This window comes from Polyodon spathula, chromosome 2 (genome assembly GCF_017654505.1).
Source record: "Polyodon spathula isolate WHYD16114869_AA chromosome 2, ASM1765450v1, whole genome shotgun sequence".
In the NCBI taxonomy this organism is placed as follows: Eukaryota; Metazoa; Chordata; class Actinopteri; order Acipenseriformes; family Polyodontidae; genus Polyodon; species Polyodon spathula.
The window spans coordinates 85,110,772-85,133,467 of NC_054535.1; the positions used below are offsets into that span (position 1 = coordinate 85,110,772).

Below are 22,696 nucleotides of genomic sequence, written 5' to 3' on the forward strand. Positions count from 1 at the left end.
GCACATCCTTGCTAGAACGCCCTTCATTATAACAAATCTGGCCCATGAATCCCCCCCCCAAAAAAAAAAGACAATATTGACACACACTGTCAACATTCCGGTCTGTACACACAGGATGCCACCTCTGCAGTGAAGTCAACTCTTTTGTCTTAATAAAAAGAGCACACTGTGTAACTATGCCTCCAAAACTAAAATCATTTCATCTTGCAACCAAGCTGGAAACTATATTGATCATTTGAAAAAAGGAGTAACACAGGCATATCTCTGTTGTGAATATAGGTTGTCAAAAAGCACCGTTTCTAGGCTTGTTCAGCAACCATGCGGCAAAGCAAAATTGATTAAAGAAAAAACAACAACTTGAGGATCTGATGAACTTTGTGTCAGACTTTTCACGTCAGGTTGATTTTAAATAAAAGACCACTTTGGGATTCTTGCAAGTTGGATTAAAGACTTGGTACACTTTGAAACGAATGAAAGGCTGATTTTGAATAAAAGTTCAGCTTCAATTTGGGATTTTTGCTTTTTTGTACTGTGTTTTAATTTTTTAACAAATTTTTATTATAGATAAATCTAAAACAGTCTGCACTGTAAATGTTTATCACTTTAACATTTACTTACCATCTCAACATAATTGTGTGTGTGACAAAGTGCCCGCCCCTGTGTATATTATCTGTTATGTGTTGCGTGTGGTATAAACGGGTCTGTGTAACACAAGTATTTAAAATGTATGTGTATTTAGGCACGAGGATTGCACAGCACTTCACGTGCAAGTAAAATGTAGTAATATGTGAGCACGGGGAATTGCACTTTATTAATTCACGTGCTGGGATTCAAGTGAATAATTAATAGGTAATTGAATCCCAGCACAACAGTATATATAGATGCACGTTGTCACATATTGGGGGTTGGGTGTTCGGTGAGTGGAGAACGGGAGCGAGAGAAGGAGAAACTTAGATATATCAATTGCTATCACGTGCTGGTGGGACCAGCACGATACTTGTTTATTTAAACTCACCGTGTTTGTCAGTGTCGATCCGTGCACCGTTTTGTTAAGTTTAGTCCGTTTTTGTTTCTGTTTATTTTGGCTACCAGTGCCGTGTCCTGTCTTTGTATTGTTCTAACCGTTTATTTTCTGTCTGCCTGTTAATTCATTAAATGCTGAGCGAGACCATTCGCTCAGTTCCACCAAACTCCACCTCTGTCTTTGTTTATTTTCCCGCTTCTGGTCTGACGCCACCCACTCCGGCCGTCTTTGTGACAGTGTGCCATTTAAAATGTTTACAATATCAAAAACAGTACTCTGGTAGCTCCTAAATGTGTGAACAGTTCTGCTGCAGACCTGCTCAGCTGCAATCTTGTAGTTTCTCATAAACACAAAAGGAAATGCGTGTGGTTTGTAAAATGTACATCTGCATAAACTGGTGTTGTAACAAAGTCAGCCAAGAAAATTTCCTCAACTGCAGTCCCTGTATGTCTATAACAATGTTTGGTTTAAGTACAACACTGGTATCTGTAACTGCAGTCATCTTCATGAAGCCATAAATAAGGGTTGGAATTGTGCTAAAGGAAAGTAGAATGAAGAACCTTTGTGGTCTTAAAAGCATAGTACACTTAGTTATAATCAGGTTAATATCACTTAGTTATTTATGATCATACGTTAAATCAGTACTACAGGTACGATCCAGCACAGCCACCTCGCTTCAAACAACCCGCTGCTTACTTTTTAATTCAATATGATTTAAAAGAATGCAACCTGAGACACTGTTTAAAGCACACACAATCCGAAAAGAAATGCATCTTAGAAGTGCACATACTATATATGGTTCTTAATTTCAATGCTCAACTGTAGAGAACCTCTAGAAAATTAAATACATAACGTCTGTGCTGCTGTCTCCACTAGAAGGGGATAATAAAGGATGTTGAACTCCCTCACACTTTTACTTCTAAGAACTGACAATACGTATTTGACCGTTACAAGCACAGATTCCCACGAGGAAGGTAAAATGAAGAACAGCAGCCCATGAGAAACAGAATGTTCTGCAGCATCTCATCATTTTAACTATTACACCTGTAAATTTGACCAAGGTTTAAAAGAGAGACAGATTTAAAATACAGGGGGAGGGGGGCACAAAAAACAAAACCTGATTACTTTTTAAATATATTTTAAAAAAAAGCCTCCATCATGTTTATAGTGTCCTGTCTAAAACACATGTTGATAGAGACACTTTACTAAGTTTCTGCTCAACTTAAAAGCAAATGATGCAATGCTTTTACTTATTTGTATTTCAGGACATGTTTTTGATCGTTCCACATTTCATTTTCCCTTGAGTTTTATAGGAGTCAGATGTTGAAAAATAGCCGTATGTTTCAGGATGCAATATGTGTGTACATTATTCACCTTGTTTTTGTTCACTGTTTCCACTAGATACAAATCAGGAGAGAAGTATCATCTGTCTTCTAAAATAACTTTTTAAACATTGTACTAGCCCCAAGAGATCCTGATTATTGTTACTGTCTATCATTTGAACAGTTTCTGACAACTTGCCTGGTCCCTCTAGTGTTCCACAATAATAAAACTGTAACAAAAAAGTTTTATGGTCATGTCTGAAACTCAACAGCAATTTGCCACATGCAGAGTGGAAAATACCAGCCCCTGTTAAATCAGGTGGTCTGTATCATTCACATGGGCAGAGGTTAAAACAATGTCAATGAAAAAGTTATTTTTTACTGGACAACACCAAAAGCAGAACTTACAGTAATTAGGAAATCTATACAGCTGGGTATTAATTTTAAGACATGAATTCAAGTACAGCATCTTAACAGAAAATACACTTAATATAGATGCACACAGGTCAATTAGCATGAAGTTAGTATATATAATCCTGAAAATAGGAAGTTACTAACTCAAATAGTTTGAGAGAGGAGGCTTTGACACTGTGGCAGCTGCAAATTTGTAAAACTAGTTTTTCTGAACAAAAACAAAACAATCCCCGGTAACGTAAACTAAGGGGCCTGTCATATCTGACAAAATGGTTTGTAAATGTGGCACCGAAACGGTTAATATTCACTGGACACCACCTTTATTGAGAGAATCATAGGTGTACTTACTAAAATACCCTATGCCTGTATCATCTACATGGCCAGAGTGTCATTTATATGTAACATTTAAAGCAATACGGTAATCAAAGAATAGAGCTGTGTACTAAACATTCAGATAAAAATACTGCCTTCTGACTGAAAATATGAAGTTGTCAGTGGGCGTTGCAGTGACAGGCTAACAAACTCATACAAGCCCCCTTACCCCTTATTACAGGGAAGCTTGTTAACTTGCAATAAAGGGTTATTTTTTTTTCTACATTAGCTGCTTTACAAAGAACATGCCAATTACTGTAATGATAGTGATGGCTTATATGTACAGTAAATGGACTAATGTGACAAAAGACTTTCCAGTGTATCTTCAGGGGAAAATAACTAGAACTCTACAGGAACAACCACATTTAACCACTGAACAAAAAGCTCTTCCAATTTAGAAGTGGTAATGAATGCATGTCCTGTAATCCTAGACTTTATGATATTATACTGTTCGATTTACCAGTGCCATCTTCTTTATTTCAGACACTTAGCTTAGACTGTTTTGTGCAATTATAAATATCCCTCACTATAAGGCTCTCTGTTATAACGCGCCTTGGATATACTGCTCCTACAGCATGTCCCCCAATTCCCTAGCGATTCATGCAATATTTCCAAAGTAAATATAGTACCAGTGTTGTTCAAACTGTAAACAATGTCTCAGCCTAACTCAGTTTCTGTCTCTCCCTTTTGATACAGTATCTGAACTGAAGAAAAGCTGCGCTGGCACTTTATAACACAGACTTCTTATTCAGCATTCCTTTTATAACAAAATAAAGATTAGGCCCATTACATGGTTATCTTTCCTGGCGTATTTACTTTTTTTTGCTGTAAGAGGAGCTACGGCTTTCTCCAGGAGACGAGACGCTTCAGCCCCGCTCTGGCAGCCGAACCTGGGGAGAGCCCATTCCCTCTTCCCCCTCTCCCGACCGGCTCTCCTTCTCGCACATTGCTTTCAACTGAAATCCCGACCGCCGTTTAGCCAGGCTATTTATAGTTTAAAAACTGCTAATTAAAATGATCCACAAGTGGTAATGTTACCTTTATGTAAGAAATAACCCACGGCAGGGTGTGCGGTAAGACAGTTCTTACCGCACGCCCTGGGTGCATTGTGAGGCACGACCCAGAAGTGCGGTATGAATTGTCTTACAGCACACACTGGAGTGAGTTATTTCGCTTATAACAGGGAGAGATCTGTGCTGACTCTGCTGGCGTGTTCACGGGCTGCAGGAAGAGGGCGGCAGTCGCCCAACAACCGCCTGTGAGTCATGGCAGTGACACGGGGAGGTGGGAAAGTGGGTGTGTGGACTTTCCCCCTCTCTGAATGGCTGAGAGGCGGGTCTTGGGTGATTGTTGGTCCTATAAAATAACGCTCTGTTGTTTCCTCAGGTCTGCCCACTTAGACGCGCCAAGAGTGCGGAAGCTTTGATTCAGGACCGGGAATCAGCCGGGAGAAAAATAAAGATTCACAGCGAGACAGAGAGAGAGAGAGCGGGGAATCCTTAGGCAGACCCGGCGTATTGTAAAAGAGCAGGCTAGATAGCCGATAGAATAGGACGGTGATCCGGGTCGTGCGGGTAGCGGCGACCGGGATAACGCTGCCGAGTGCAGCACCTTTTATTTGTAGTTTTATTACTGTTTTATTTTCCCTTGTTCTTTTCGCCTTCTGTTTTCATTATTATTTCTTTGAGCACCTGCGAGTGCACTTGCTGTTCGTGTACCAGCTGTGGTATTTCCGTGGTGCTGTCTATCATCGTTGATAGGCAGCCCACGGTCAACAGTGCCCTCTGTCGGAGAAAAATAAGAACCAGTCCAAAATAAAACTGGGCACCTGTGTGGTGTTTCCAAGTACACCTGTCTGTCTCCTGGTCAGTGAATTACCCACACCCCTTCCACAAATGGCTACATTTTTTTTTTTTTTAAATAATTACACAAACTACCTTTAAGATAAAAAATAAGAACTATATTATTAATCCTTCCACTGAGAAAAAAGTCCCTGAAGACTGTTTGATTATAGCATATATTTTGAACTTTTCTAATTTGCCAGAAACATTAAATTGAACATTACCATTTACAGTAACATTTTTTCGAGATGAAATGACATTTGTGATTTCAAAGCAGGCTGACTTCCCTCATTTGTGGGATGACTCATGGAACAGCCAAACACTGCACTGCACTGGCACTCGAGCGAGGGGCTTCCGAGTGGTTTTTTTTTTTGTAAGAAATTACTTCTGTGTCAGTTTGCGCAGTGCTGCAGTCCTTCCCGTCTGCGGCGAGCACAACAGAATTCTATGCCGAACCCGACCTCGTTGAAAAGCCCAATGGTTGTGTCAGCAGAGAACAGGAGTTATTTTAATTGTGTTTTAAATAGGTTTCTGAAATCGGAGGGTAGTGGTTAGATATGTCTGTTCTGTCGAGTTTAAATATTGCATACTCACTAGTCAGTTTTATAAGGCACCATTTAGTTTAATAAGCAGATGCAGCTGCTGCATAAATAGTATATTACATGCTGAGTGAAACATGCGCGGTGATTTTGTCATAGCCGTGCGGTAAGACAATTATTTCTGCACGGTCATGTGATCTTGTTCAGCCAATCACAGCACTTAATTTATCCAAGCCATTTTATAAGAATGGTTAATTCACAGAAAGTTACATTTTTGCTTCACTGTATGTGCATTATAGTGGGGGAGTTATTTTATTTTGTATTTTAGTCAGATGTGTTGTGTGTCCTGTGGCACCCCCCATTTATAACACTCATACCGAGCGTCCCCCTTGCGTCATTTTATATATACATGTATGTACATATATGTATATGTATGTAATATTATATATATATATATATATATATATATATATATATATATATATATATATATATATATATATATATATATATATATATATATATATACATACACACACACACACACACACACACACACACACACACACACACACAATACAGAAGAGTATGCAGTGTGCAGTTAATGACAGGCCACACTCTACTTGGTACCTAAAGTAGACAGAACAGGTGGCACTAGTGGAACTGGAAATTGCTGTGCAATTAATTTTGCCTGTTAACAAAAACAAAATCATCTCAGCTTGAAGTGACACTGTTCAGCTGAAGTTAATTTGAAGTTAATTTAATTTTTTCCTCATTTGTTTCTTGATAATACAGGCTGTATTGTAATGAGTTCAATGAGAGAAAGACAGACAGTCTCTATACACTAAAGACTATGCTACAACTGTCATACAGAAATAAGAAATACTTTACATGCACCACATACTAGAACAAATGGAAAGACATATAAACCATATACCGTAGACATTTAAATTCAAATGACCCCAGGCATCATGAGATTTATATGTTCAATATTTAAAATCAGGGTATCATTTCTAAATGAAATATTCAAGCCCGCGAACAGAGTGTTGACATTCACTGTGTCTACAGTAAAGATTCTGCAGGTCTCACCTGTAACATTTTCAAAAGCCAGCTCAATTTGCTCTTTACCTTGCCCTGCTGCATGGAACAGTCTACACAGCCAACCAGAATGTTTCCATGTTTAGCCCCAGGGATGATCTGTAGCCTTTCAAAGTTGCTACCTAAAATCACAATGTCACATCCTGATGCGTAAGCCTGGAGAGAAAAAAAAAACAAACAAACAAAAAAAACATTAAGATAACATTGTTTGAAAATGTTTGATGAGAATCAACATTAAAATCAATTAAAACAGAAAGGTAATATGCAAGCAACAGATTTAAAAAAACAGTACCTTTTAATACATAAACAGACATGAAACAATGCACACAAATAGTCTTAAATCATTTTTTTTTTTTTTTGTCTGCAACAGTGGAGATGTAGGGGAGTGTATTCTTTGATTGACAGGCAGGAGACTATGATGGAGGTTGGGACTGAGACGCCCTGCAGGCTCGCAGGTTTAATTTACGTAAATGTTTTTACGACGTGACACACTACCAGCAATGGTAGCTCACTGAGGACACACGACCAAGCGTACAAAAGACAAAATAAAACACTGTACAAAAACTACAAACAAAAGGTGCTGTCAACAAGTGGAGGTCCCGCTCATACACCTGTCTGCTATACTGGTGGGATCTACTATCCTGAAGTGCATTGTGCACTGTACTATTGAGTATCTCCTAGTTTTCCTCAGTAATATACTACCTAGTAAAACCTCTCTCTCACTTGATGCAGTCTACAGTAAAACAACAGGCCATAACATAGGCCTACTCTACTGTACAGAACAGTCCTCTCAGAAGGCGATGTCATACCACTGTGAATACACTTAGCCATAGCAAATAGTTAACACTAATGTTGCTTACTTATGTCACTTCAATGAAGTACAATGAGGCACAACTGCCCACTAGAAAAGTAGAACTGTAGATATATTGGTTTTAATGCTCCATCACGCCACAAAAGCCAACCATTAAAAACAAATCACTTGTTGTCAGAGCATGAATTCCTGAATTGTAAAAGCAAAATGCGAGTATGGATTAACCTACATCACTGCAGACCTCATAATTCTGTTATGTTGTTCTGTTCTTGTTTATATTTTATTGTTTCGGTATGTGCAGTCCTAAATAACAAAAAGGTCTCTATCTCCTTTAGAAAGTCTTTCCCTTGCAAGTTAACCGATAATTGATTGCAAAAGAAAATTAATTGGCTCATTATTGTTACTGGCAAGGGTTTATTGAAGCAATTGATTATAATCCAGTATACACATAGCTAATGTATCTGAGAAATACTGGAGCACCTTAATTTACATTTCAGGGTTGCAAGAAGGTATAATTATCCAAGGTTACTGTGCGAGTCAGTCTACTTCAGATTTATTTCCCCTCTATATTATTTTTAGAACCGATCGTTATTTGAGCTTTGAAATTTAGATATGGCACAGATACCCTTGAATGCTAAGAATAAATCTGAGAAAGCTACTATGTATTCATTACTGCAAAAACATCCCGCTGTCAACATCCCCTGGTTTAAGGGTTGCAGAGAACACGGGTGGATTCGCAGAAATCACTTGCTCGCTACCGTTATCACTTGGGGGGTAAAATGACTACCTATAAGTTATTCTGAGCAGATGACTACTGCAGAATGTAGTGTCTAGTTGCTGCATTTTTTCTCCAAAGTTCTCAGGGAGATATTACTAAGTGCCTTTTTATTAAACTAGAATACATTTTTAAAAAGTAGGCTTTTATTTACATTGTTTGTCATTAATTATTAATGAAAGCATTAAATCTATTTTGAAATGTATAGTTCAGCTTGTGCTGAAAAGAAAAACTACTGCAAAAGCCTATGTTTTCATTTACAATGTTCCTAGTTTGCTTCTATTACATTGTGCCAATTTGTACCCTTTTCCCCCCCCCCCGAAAGCACTTTGATTAAAACCGTTTAGAAAGGGTTTGTCATTATTTCATGCATTTCTAGCTTCATCATTGCTGTCACTGTATTGTAGCATTTTACGCTGGAGACAGAAGAACAGGAGATGACACGCTGTTTTGCAGTTGAAGCTGTTCCTTTTATTAAACCACTGTTTGTCAGCACCCTGCAGAGTCCACTGCACTACCTGCTTCACTGCTTGTCCTGGTACACACGCACGCAGCCTGGCAGACACTCTCCCAAGCACCCGCTCCAGACACACGTAGCCTGGGGGCCACTCTCCCGAGCACCCGCTCCAGACACCTGTTGCTGGATGCACCCATGAGCACCCAAACCAGAGTCAAGGCTCTGTTGCTGCAACCTGGATGCTTCTCCCAACACCCAGCTCCAACGCTCAATCAACCACGCAAGATTCAGCAGCTCAGCAACAGAACAAGCACAGTAACTGGTTTACTTTACAAGCCCAAACACACAAGCACTAAAGCTGCGGGACAGCACCCTTTTATAACGTAGCTCCGCCCCTTTATGCTAACTGGAAGCCAGACCGAACAGATATCCCATTGGTCACCAGCCGCACACCAGAACCAATGGGATAAAACAAATCAAACAACAAACAATATCCAATGACAGGTAAGGATAACAATACAATGGTAACAACAGTACACCAACACAGTGGAAATACAGTACACAAAACAGATGCATGGATCGCTATAGTATCAAGCACTTGTGGTTATAAAAAACAAACTATCAAATTACAGATTTTTAAAATGGGAAAAAAAAAAAAAAAAAAAAACAGGAAAAAAAAAATCTGAAAATTCTAAATAAAAGCAGACTTCAAAAGGGGCCTAAACATCCTACTTAAGACAACAGAATACAACACAAAGAAATGAAAGGATGAAACAATCAAAACATGCAAATATACATCTCATTATTTAAAACTGGTACCACTGACTCAACATCGTGTGTTCAACCTTCTAAGGGGTATATAAAGCAACTGGAAAAATTGTACATAGGAAAAAAGAAATTCTTCAAAAAAAATGAACTACCTGTTGTGTAATTCATTAGTAATTAATCCCAGCGCTGGGTTGACAAACTCATGCTCCCCTTAGGATTCTTATATTTGTAACAGTTAAGAACATTACTTCACATATGAGAGAATAAACCTCCTTAAACCTGGGAAATCATGCCCCACTTTACCAAAACAAACTAATAACACATGAAAACTGCAGAACAGTTTGGCATGGTAACATCATACTGTTACACTGTACAACTGTAGATTACTTACTATGCATGTTGCATGCTGCATTACACCTGCAGGGTTTGACATGAACCATGGCCCGCAAGCCCGGGGCCGGTAGAGCGCACAGTTTTTGCCGGTAGTTATGAAGCACCAAGGCCCAACTGGGCCGGTAACATTTTTTTTAACCGTATAATGTATATAGTATAGTCCACATGGCTTCCGTTTTACGAATGCAGGAAAATTGGTAAGTGCGCCAAAAAGCTGAAAAAAAAAGAAAAAAACACGAATCTACAAATCCATTTTTAAAAACATATCTACCCACCCGCACCCCCGATGACTGCGTAATTTAACTCGTCCGAACTTTTTCCGCGGCACGTCGTATTTGTTGTCAGCAGCCGAGACTACGTACTGAAGTGCTCTTGGTAATACTCGTTAGCTCGACATGGCAGTTTTTTTTTTTTTTTTTTTTTTTTTAGCAACCAACTGCACCAATAAGCCAAAAGTAAAGTATTTAAATCAATAATGATAAAGAAACAAAGTATACCAAAAAAAAAAAAAAAAGGTCGAAAACATAGAGTGGAGAAAAAGACTTAATCTAGCTTCATGATGACAGTGAAACAAATGTCAGTTACCCAGACTTGCAGACAAAACAACAGCTTTTTTTATTGAGAATACCCAGCCTCACAGTAATAGTTCGCAAGATAGCAGGTGTTTGTTTTTCTGCTGCTGTGACTGCTGCGAGAGAAAAAAAAAAACGCACCGATACCAGGTACGCCACGTGGAAGCTGGACAACTGGATCGAACTGTCTAACGTTTTGAGATGGGATACAACGTGTTCAGGACAGTAATGCCACTCACAATAGTTACAGGACTCGTTCGCATCAGCAGTAAGATTGGTGCTGACTTGGGAGAAGCTACAAGCCACAACGATCTGAGAACGATTATTTTGTTTTATGATTATTGTGTTTACTATTATAATTAGTATAAATCTGTTAACATTTATTTTAGTGTTGCTAACAGCTCGGATACCAGATTTCCACAGTGAAAATAAACAGGGAGGTTTTTTTTTTTTTCTTCTTTAGTGACCCTGTAGCAACTCTGAAGCCAAAAATAACAGTATATAAAATAACACAATAATTGTTTAAAAATTAAACATTGGGTAAATTTATTGCAGATAACTATTTTATTTTTTATATTGTCATCTAGTTAAAGCATGTTAAATGTACAAAAAGCCAGATTTAAAAAAAAATAATAATAATAATCAGCTATTACCATTTAAATATATGGTATACACATAATCAAAATGGTTAAACAAACAATAATCCATAAAATGTATTTTATTTTTGAATGGCGCTAACTCACAACTCACAACTTCACTGTAAACAATGTATGGCCAACTTTGGAAAGTGGATTTTTTTTTTTCTTCATTTACCATTGTTTACGCTGGAAATTAGTCAGATTTTACAATTTTACAAAAAAAATTTAAAAAAGCATTTCAACTCAATGATGACTGCTAATTGTCTTGAGAATTTGCACGATAATCGATGTCAACATCAGGGTTCGATTTACGACACTAGCCTTTATACATGAACCCCCAATATCTCCAACAAGCACCTGGTACAAATTATTATTACGATATCACAACAAAGGTTATGCACTTTTTTATTGGTGCATATGTACTGCATAGCTATTATGTACTATACGTGGCCTTACAGTACAATAATGACAAAAAAATTGACAATGATTACACCCAAAAATAATCTTAATACTTTGTAATAAAGTACCTGCCACAAATATAGCATTAGGCTGTTTTGAAAACCCTGTTAGAATCAGTCACAAAAATATTGATACACAGTTTGTCCTGTTGGAAAAGTCACATGGTAAAATACTCATCATCCCCATATCCACTTTGAGCTTTAGGAACTAAAATATTACACATATGTCCTAGATTCAAACAGTTTCAAATCAGAATCAGCCCTACAAAATGCATGAATCCATAAAGTTCCATGACCTTCCACAAGGTCAAAGCACTCGCATCAATACCAGATCAAGGGGCCATACACTCTCATGAATGACTCTTTCATTACTGTCAACACTGATGAGAAGTCAAAGCTTACAGTATGTCTGCCAACACACAAGAAAGAACCACCCAGTCAAGGCATACCATTTCTGTATCTTGTAAACAAATACCAAGCTTTCCAGTTCATGACAGGGTGTTCTGGTACAGGCCTGATCAACAACACTTTCAAGTAAATATTATATGAGATTTACAATAGGTTAGTAACAGAATTCATGGCTGGTCAGATTAAACAGACTAACAATTATTCTAACTATGGTCATTCTAGCAGAGTATTGTCGCCCCCTCCCCTCCCTTCCTTTGAAAATAATTGTGCCCCTCCTTTAGGGAACAAAGTAATTTAATTGCCAAATTACAGTCCAGAAACTACGCTTACAAAAGCTTGAAGGGAATGGAATGCACTATGCTGTTGTGGTTCCAGCCTAAAGCACCTGACTGGACCAACCAGTTTTATATATTAAGCATCAAGAGAGAACATTTCCATAGTTTGCTGGAAAACTATTAGCTGTGCTGCAGTGACATTAATAATGCCAATGCCATTGTTGACTTTGTTAGAACAATGCAGCAGTGAAACTGTCATTTTTGTCATCTATAATGGAACAAAGAATCCAAAAAAGACAATATGGCAACCATATCAGGTTAAAGAGTGAAGAGAACAGTTATATTTTGTGCAAGACGTTTCCAGAAAATTGAAAATATGAAGTTGGCGTCCCAGTTGTTTTATAAAATATAAGCAGTTGAAGACGTTGCCAGTGGCATAATTTACAAAAACTTTACTCTTACTTCCAGGGATGCTCAATTAGGAATATTGGGGATGCTCAATTAGGATTATTGTAATACAGGATATTAAAACAATACTGTAATACAGAACATTCAAACAATACAAGGCCTAAATTCTCAAAGTGTTGATAATAATTATGCATTCCCAGATTTAATATCTGTAATGGTCTTATACTTTGGCCAATTTCTGACAAAATACAATTACTCCTTCGGTTTCATATACAAGCCCAAGGTAACCTGAATAGTGTTGCTTGTTTACCAGACTTTTTTTCTGTATGCACCTGAGCAAACTTACAAAGCAGAGATATAATGCAAAGCCTAAGGTTCAAATATGAATCCAAATAGTTTAACGAAGAAAAAAAAAAGTATACTTGCACTTTGTTTTGTGAGGAAAGAAATAAACAGTCCTGAAACAAATTGTTGTTTTGCATGTTTAACAATTACTCTGCAATCATTTGGCAACCTCCAAACTACAGAAAATGCTGTCATGTTATGAACTTTAACAAATGTGTGATTACACCTGTCACTGAATTATCCAAAACCTGATTATCTGAAACTAAAAACGTGCCATTATATGTATCTTCCTCTACAGTAGGTACAACCTCTAAAGAGACACAGTACTGTACATTTAATTAGGGAGTGTTTAAGTTTTACAGTGACATTGTTATCTGTGTAACTGCATTATCAATGTGCGATTGTAATTAACCTGTTTTATTATAACTGTCTTCTTGTGTATTCTTTTTTTCTATGATTTTTGTAGAAATGCTAAATGCTTTTTGCAAATAACCAAAAATCTCTGTTAACTGGGGTTTTATTTTTATTTTTTTTTATATCAAAAAGTGAATTGATCTACTCTTACAGGTTTTGTCCCAATGCACACTTCTGTTTTGATGTTACGGCATCCAGAGAACTGTTCAAATCCAATAACAACACAGACATAAACAGTACATTGTACCTCTGCTGCTACGGTTTATTATCTTCAGTATGACTCCTTTAATATACATTACTGCAAAATATGCTGCAAAAAACACACATTTTTGCAACTACATACAAAGTGGATTTAAAGTATACATTTTTATTTCTTTGACAGGTCAGGAAAAGAATGCAGAGTAGTACACTTGTCTAACAATTTCAGATCACTGGATTTTATTTACTCATGCCAATGAATTTGATCTTATGTACATTTTTATTCTGAACTTCCAAATCAGGACGATAACTTTGATGTTTAGCTGTGGGAATTAATTAATCTGCTTTGCAGAAAAGTGAAAAAACAAAACACATGTCTACACAGCAGTTTGACTGCACTGTTCACAGTGGAGCACAGAAAACCCCTTTCAAGGACTTTGAAGTCATGAAGTGCTTTCAAGCACACTGCATTTACATGGCTTTAGGCTGTAATATTGGAAAACCAGACAGTGTAAAAAGGTTAGAGACCCTCAAATTGCCTTTCTGAAGGGATAAAATGAATCCACTACATTCAGGTCTAGTTATTTACTTCTAACAACTGTCAGACATTGTGCTTAGACAATTCTAAGATCAGCTGCTCCAAGAATGTTGTGCAAACACTGCATTGTTTTCAGAAGCTGAACCTCAGTTGCAGGTACAGTAATGAATTGTTGCACTTCTAAAAACATGCCAACAAAGCTTCAGACTCAAAGGATTCTTCAGACTATCACTTCAGAAAATGCTAAAGATTACACCAGATCTTGCATACCATCTGAGTAAAAGCGAATTAAAGAGGCTTAACAGTAAAACAGACATAAGTCGTCTCCCCCCCCCAAAATCAATATACAAATAAAGAAAACCAATTGTAATAGTGCTAGAGATAATAAGATATTTGAAATTGCTTTAAAAAACTTCAATTATACCATACATTGCTGTAAAATGCTATGTTATTTGTATTTTACTGTTATTTTTTTTTTTTAATTGTTATTTTAGTATTTTTTATTGTATTTTATTGTTGTTTTATTAGTCCTCCTCCCTGTTGATTTATTTATTGTATTTTTCTGTTATCATCGTTGTTTTAAATGTTTTGTTTTATTTCGTTTTTGGGACTACTGTTGAAAATCAGCTTTGGCTGAATCGGGTGTACAATGCATCGCTTGTTTAATCATGAATGTTTTTAATTGTACGTGGTCCCAACCAAACAAATACATTAATTAATTATTAAATAACTGCAAAACATCCTGGATTAAAAACATGTTTTCCATTGACACTCTCTACCATAAGAGCCAGGCCTGAAAGTATCATTTATACACCTGTGTTTTTATTTTATTTTTTATTTTAAATCTATTACCTCTTACTAGAAGTATTAACATTCAATAGACAATTATGAAATGAATCAGTATTGGCTATAAATTACCATGATAATCACAATTATCTTACATAATGTTTGAACGCCTACTAAACTGACACACACTTTTCTATCTTCTTTTCTCTTTTTGTACTTTTAAAATAAACCCAAAGCCATTCTCTCCCACAATAGAAGGGGGTGGGGAGTCTGAATTAAAAGTAATTTGCTCAATTAAATCTTTATATACAAAAATACATTAGTTGAATACATACTGATGCTCAGTTTAGCTAAAATGTTTTGCAGATCAGAAAACAAAAGGAAATAAGGAAAAGGGAGACGGCAGTCCTAAAAAGGGGGAAAGAAAACAGATTTGAAAACTTGGTCAGCGCTCCTTAAAGAGATACAACATTAAATATGCAGTAATGCATTGGCTTTGTACTGGCATAAATGAAAATCTGAAATGTCCTTCTGCAGAATTCTCCTGGGTTTAGCCTAAATATGTGCATACTGAGTGTATTGTACTACTTCCAAGTAGCCTGTTGGTAATGTTAGGGTAACAGTTCTTCCCTAGAGTGTGGGGGAGTAACAAACACAAATGAAAAGAATTAAAAAGCACTGTAGTTCAACATGGAGGCGAAACTGCAAATGTTAGAAACAAACTTTGATTTGATTCAGTATACAAAACAACTGCAGTATCTCATCAGTTGGTGGCAAACTAAAACAAAAAAAAACTTCTGTAGTGGTGATAGCAGTAGTGGAATGCTGCAAGCTAGCGATATTTTTACAGTAGTTTATGATAGCTTAAAATCTCACATGGCTTTTTTTTTTTTTTTTTTTTTTTTTTTTTTTTTTAATTGAGGGTACTATAAGAAACCAATCCTGTTTTTATAAATGTAAGGAAACGGGTTACCAAGACAGACTGGCACTGACTAGACAAAATTACTAAAGCCCTTTCACACCGATATACCCTATCCGGGTCAGAACTTACCCGGGTCAGCACTTTGCCATGTGGGTCGGCTACACAATGTCACACTGCTTTTGATTAAGTAGGACTAACCTGGGTGACAGACACAAGTACACAATGCGTTTATGCCCTGGAAGTAGCTTGTTCCTGACGCTTCCATCTAAGCTACTCTGGCTTGAACTATCTGCCCAAATGCTGATTAGAGAAAATGTTTCTTTATTTCTGCTGCAATCTGGCTCAGGATGTGCTTCAAGTAACAAAAATATGGCTAAACAGGATAAACAGAAATGTTTTGCAGAAGTGAAACCTTCCCACAGGCACATGTCTGTTCGTTATTTCATTGGCTAATGAACGGCTGTCATGCATTGTGTCTTGCTCAACCCAGGTCAAAGCGTGTCAACCCATATTCTGAGGGGGGTCGTGGAGACCTGAGATTGTGATCCAGGTAGCCAGAACCCGGTTTGGGACCCAGATAGGAGTGCCAGTGTGAAAGGGGTTTAGGAAATGGCCTCCTCTCATTCAAAACTTGTATTATATTTTTACACAACATTGCTTACCATGCAGAAATGTATTACCAGTTATGATTATATAATTGTTCCACATTTCATAGCATGTACTATATGTCCATTGCTACAAATGTATTAGATATATAAAACAACATTTTCAGTAGCTCTAAATTATTTAGCTCAACCAAACCCCCTGATTTCACTACTGCTGTATATTATGTACAAATGATACCATCATGGTAAACAAAGGCATTTAAATGTGTAAAATATGCAGCACAGCTTGAAGTAAAAAATCTGATCTAGACTATAAAATATTATTAAATTCTCAGTGATTATCAATACCCAGCTAGACAAAAATAAGGTTAATGAGGCATCAAGTGCAGAAGCACAGTAATAAAAATATGTAATTTGTATTATATATATATATATATATATATATATATATATATATATATATATATATATATATGACACACACTTGTGTTTTGACACGTTAACACAAAATACTGCAATTGTGTTTTTTTTGTTCTTCAGTAACCTTCTTGTCTTTCTGTATTGCAGTTTATTGAGTCCTACTATCTGTAAATTCAAAATATAGCTTCGAGGAAATACCGCACAATGTCTGAAATGTACTGGGTAAAAACAAGAACAGTACAACAACAGTCTCTCTGATGCTGTTCCTTAGTCATGAAGTGATTTCTAGGTATTATACAGTATTGTACATTGTTTATATGTTTGTTTATTTTTCGTTCCTGGCATGACACTGAAATACTGTTCCCAATTACATATTCTAATGAATTGTCTGAAAGCAAGCTGCTAGAACCTGACTATACGTGCTTATTAAGTATTATTTTAAAAGTTGACAAATAAAGTATTATATTGTGAGAGAAGAAAAGCATCGCCCCTTTAAGCAGTAGTATTCCATACCAGTAATTGCACTGTCTTGTTTGCATATGAACACATACTTACTGGTAAAACTTAGCCCGCATTTTCATGTTCACGGTTTGATTATCAAGAATGTTATTATATCAAAGGATGTGTAAGCTTACCGTAAAAGGCTGGTCATTAATGTTTCCCACTGCAAAACAGTTATCTCCTGGATTGACAGCTCCTGTAAGTACTTGGTGCAGATTCATTGTATTAGATGTCCCTTTATTTCTTCAGTGTGAAAGGAGATTGAAGTAATTCAGGCGCTGGGGAATGATGAGATAGCACGGACAACCTTCATTATGTAGCACTGCAACAACCGGGACGACGACGACGACGACGACGACACAACTTATTTATGCTTCACAGTTCACCCACTATATCAAAACCAAAACAAGCACATAATGGACAACTGAATCCAGTGAAAACAGATCTGTCAGACTGACGACGTGGCGTACAATAATGTTTGCTTACAAGAAGTTCAGGTTACAGCATCGTCAATCTTTGTATCGATATAGTTAAACACAAAACACAATTTACCTACATTGCTCAGCACAAAAGTCATGTAAACCGTCTACATTATAGTTGATGCATACTGCCTTATTCCAAGCTTTGACACTGACATAACACAGTGAAACATCAGCATGACGTGGGTATGCTCCCCTTTAGATTATTATTGGTACTTCTAGTCTGCTTAACAGGCCAATTTGGAACTCCTTTTACGTGAGAAATACACACATAAACAAGTTTAAAGGTAGTCCAATCAACATAACTCAGGCTCAAACGATCGGGTCGAAAAGGTCACACGTCACAAGATTTACCCAGTGGAAATAACTAATCTTCACAAACGCGTCTTGCAGTATCGTTTTTATTTCTGATTCCGTTTATGTTGCCACCTCATAGTAAGGCTGTCAGGCACAGCCTTGCCTGGCTGTATTTTCAGAGTTACAAATGTATCTAGCGTACGATACAGTAAACTCTTCTATCAAACGCAGGTGACACGGACAAAGTGCAATTCACAACAAAAGAGAAATGTGTGCAGTCTTCACACGAATAATAGTTACTTCATCCTTATAGTCCTGTTGGGAGTTCTATCTTCAAGTTTTAAAATTTCCTCCACGACGCTGGAACTCCGGTGTTATAAAACTGACACATTAACGTTATGGCATTCCCCTGATAATCTGTTCAGCAGTTCCGCCATATCTCCCCGTCACCAAAACAATCGACTCGGTATCGCGAGAACTTCAAACCAGCGCCCTCTCAGTTCTGCACTGCACGTTTCACGCCTGCATTGTACTACTACTATATAAACCCGTGACGGCAACCCAATCACTCCTCCTACAGGTGACATTTCATTGCAGTCACCATGGACCGGTTGATACAATATAAATTATCAAAACTCCTATCCTTACACCAGCCCCTATATCTCATGAGCTTTCAATAAGTTAACATGCACTTAGTGGGCCACATGTGCGGATGCTGGATAATATATGTATTCAGCAGGTTGGGCTAAATTCTTAAATATGTGCTCTAAATCATTTTTAATAAGGGACAAAGTCAAGCCACTAACCAAGCCAGAAGTAAACATTCAGATATTTCTTTTAAGTGCTTAACTGTAAGTGTCCTTAAGTTTGTTCTTGTTTGTTTTAGAATTGCGATTGTAGTTTTATCATTTAAAAATAAATGAAAATAACTTTCTCTGTTTACATGAAGCTTTGGTAATATGCTGGATAACGAGTGTTCATGGAAGCTTGCTTTACTGCATTGCAGAATAGGAAGTGAGATTTATTGCAGGAATTCTTTTGGTAGACTTCCATTGGTATAGTACATAATGCCAACATGGACTTGTAGAATCCAATACAATACTGTGCTATATATATATATATATATATATATATATATATATATATATATATATATATATATATATATATATATATACACACACACACACACACACACACACACTAGAAAATGCAGCATACTCATATTCCGAATATGGCCAAATATATGCAGAATACTCCGTATTTGGATTTGCCACTGTATTATTCACGCCAGTGTTTTCATCCAGGGGTGATTTATTGACCACTAAATATAATTAAAATGCAGGTTGTAGATTTATTTTAATGAAGGAAGAAGTAGATGTGGCATATAATGCTATGAGAGATTCACTTCAGTATATTGTATGTAAAATTAAATAGTAGAGTGTTTACTGTATTTATTTACTGCTTATGTTATTACTGTATTAGTATATTGCTTGATGTTCTGATTACAGCACTAGCAATAAGACAGAATACCACACTTATAAAAGTTTATCATAGTACAAACATAGCAAAGTGTAGGCTGTAAAGGATAGTGAAAACATGGTAGAGCATAGGTAAGCATTGAAAACTCATAGAGGTATGATAAAGTATATTAAAGAACATGGTAAACCATAGTAAATGCACAGTATAACCATGGAAAATTAATAGTATAACCATGGAAAATTAATAGTAAACATATACTATCACTCCACCAATAACTCCCAGTCACAATTAGAATGAGGATTGATAAACCTGAAAATATTTCAGAAATATAATTGTTTTGCCATTGGATTAATACAATGTTTGTAAGCTCATATAAGACATATCTGATGTAAATATTAAAAATAATTAAGAAAGTGATCTATTAATACAAGTTTTAAATGTATACTTTAGGGTTGTTCATAAAAATAAGTAGTTGTGAGTATTATCCATTAAGTAATACAACTCATATTAAAATATAACAATAATCACTTCAATAACATCATAGTAACACAACAGAGAATCATCGCACAATAGAGAATCTATAGTACATGAATGTAAAACTGCATTCTTGTCTTGTCTAGACCAAGACGTTAGGAACGCAAACCTGTCTCAAATCTAGCGCAATGAAAGGTTTTAGTGACATCTTGTGGCAGTGTCAGGAATTGCATGCGCAAATAGGCTGCGTACTAGTGCATGTTTGTTCAGAGCAACATGGAGACCGAGGGTTTGGGCCTTTCGTCTCTCGGCCTTAGCGAAGGTACTTGCAGTCAGGATGAAAAATGCTTTGTATCTTGCGAAGAGGGCGATACTGAGAACAATTTGGGAGGCCTTAATGATCTATCACATTTGCTGGTTGAGAGGACTGAGGGGCGACCCACATGTTCACGGTGCAGGTAAGAAAACACAGGGTGCTGTACGTACGTTCACGATACTTGCAGTCAAAACCTGCGGCTGACGTCACGGTCTGTGCAGACGGAAGGTGGACAGCTTTGTTACGGGAACTGCAGAAGAGCAGATTGTGAGGGTGAAAAGGGGTGCTGTTAGAATTGCATGTCAGGCAGTCATGCCCATTGTATGCAGTATGATAACGGAAATCATTCACTGAATCATCTTTAATAAAAGACGCTTAAATACGTGATATTGTGTTCAACAATAGCCATATCAATTCTACAATCACACGTATTAAAGTTCACTGAAATTGCTTTATAATTTTCTGCTGTACTGTTTTTTCTTGTGCATAAGGGTAGCGGAAAACAAGGGTACAGGAAAACATCCACGTCCAATGTTTTATTATGAAGCTCTTTAGAAATTTAAACATATGTATCTGTATTATTGGTACCATTGGAAGCTTTTTTTTTATTTGTAATAACAGGATATTACAAAATACCTTTTGGTCGTTTGCAGTGACATTTTTAGGAATCGTTATATCAGTTGCATTTGTAAGGCAGTGATTGTAGCGGCGTACTTAGGGTTTCTGTATCTAGTAGTATGCCATTCATTAAAAACAACATGACATGACTAGAAGGCGATGTTGTGTTATTCACACCCCTGACTAGGGGGCGGTAGTAGATCGAGTGATGACCGAATGTGGTTGCCGATGCCCTTCTTGTCAGTCAGCGCTCCTCTGTTGTTTTGGAGCCGAGGCTGCAGCACAAAGGAATATCCACAAGAAATTAGTTGCGTTTTGCTACGCAGAGCTTGTTGTGCTGGTTGGTCTTGGCTGCTTGAAAACACAACACAACATTCCCTAATAACACTTGCAATGCGTTATGACTTAAAGGCTGTGACATATCTTATATAATTTATTGATTTCATTTAGTTTTATTTTACTTTATTATTTATTTGATCACCAATTGCCATGACAACACACTTATTTATTTATGTAGTACTTATTTTAAGGTAATAAATAAACAAAATTGTCTAGTCCTAAATTATATATATATATAGATATATAATGTTATAATATATTATATATATATATATATATATTATTTTACATCTCATTAAATTATGCTAGTGTGTGTGTGTGTGGAGATTAGATAAAGGGATATTTAGAACATAAAATAAGAGGCTCTTTTTTTGCACAGAATTGTGGGAGCCTGGAACCAACTTTGACCCTAATCCTATCTCAAATATTCTTTGTTCTGTACTTTTAAAGTACAGGGAATCCAGCACCTCCAGAACTGTATTTTTATTTAGTTAGTTTGAGAACTGTGACGATGTATCTGAATTCTGCACGTCACTATTTTGTTTACCATATGCTCTTCCCTCATATCAAAATATTTTGTAGACAGTGGGGTAAATGTATACTGTACACACAGAAGAATACATTTGGTTGCAGTAGTTCTTTGAAGTGAAGCTGAAATGTCACAGGCTTTCAGATTGTAATGCTTCAGTGTTCCTTTGTTGGGTGCACATACCACACCCATTTCTTACATTGCAGGAAATGCACAGCTAACACTCGATATGGGTAAAAGGGGTTGGTAGATCACCTTTAAAATTGACAAACCATTTGTGACATTAATTTGGCTTCTTTAGGTGATAAGTAATGAATTTTTATACTGTAGGCAGGGCCGGATTAACCTACATGCAAATTATGCTACTTTACAGCTTGGGACTGAAACTTTTTTTTTTTTTTATGTCTGTGATCCATATTGCATCATTTTGTGTTCTATGTTCCCCCGGATGTTTGAATGTTAATTAAAATTATCATTGAGATTTAACAATGACATTTAATTATTACCACTCACATAAGATTTCTGCTGTATGGTACAAGGCAATGAAAGCATATACAGTTTAACACGCCTACATAAAGTGTAGCATTGCATTCAAAACTTCAGGATTAGCATTGCATTTAATAGCATTGCATTCAAAATATTCATAGAATTGAGATGTTAGAGAAGTTTCAGTCTGGTTTCCGTTCAGGACATAGCACAGAGACTGTGTTAGTAAGGGCCTGTAATGATCTCCTTCGGTCTACTGATTCTGGTCAGTGATTTATTTTAGTTTTCTGGGTCTTTCAGCCACTTTTGATACCGTAGACCATGTAATCCTATTGGAGAGAATGCATAATCTTACTGGAATTGAAGGAATTGCC

At 36.7% G+C, this 22,696-nt stretch overlaps 2 protein-coding genes across 14 annotated transcripts in view; one reads left to right on the forward strand and one right to left on the reverse strand.

Annotated features, from left to right (window-relative positions):
* Positions 1-18,539, reverse strand: part of LOC121302643 (dmX-like protein 1) — a 69,943-nt gene extending 51,404 nt beyond the window's left edge. For 9 of the 13 annotated variants that reach the window (XM_041232768.1, XM_041232759.1, XM_041232751.1 and 6 more), the window contains exons 1-2: positions 17,437-17,852; positions 6,641-6,766 (exon numbers count right to left, since the gene is read on the reverse strand). In XM_041232768.1, the coding sequence (XP_041088702.1) occupies positions 6,641-6,766; positions 17,437-17,523 (213 nt within the window). In that variant the 5' untranslated portion in view covers positions 17,524-17,852. The other 4 variants (XM_041232688.1, XM_041232669.1, XM_041232679.1 and 1 more) reach the window with 4 other exon arrangements.
* A 1,771-nt stretch (positions 18,540-20,310) lies between these two features.
* dtwd2 (DTW domain containing 2) overlaps positions 20,311-22,696 on the forward strand; it is a 50,493-nt gene continuing 48,107 nt past the window's right edge. Inside the window, exon 1 of the mRNA XM_041232783.1 lies at positions 20,311-20,492. Within this exon, the coding sequence (XP_041088717.1) occupies positions 20,311-20,492 (182 nt within the window). The remainder of the gene's footprint in view (positions 20,493-22,696) is intronic.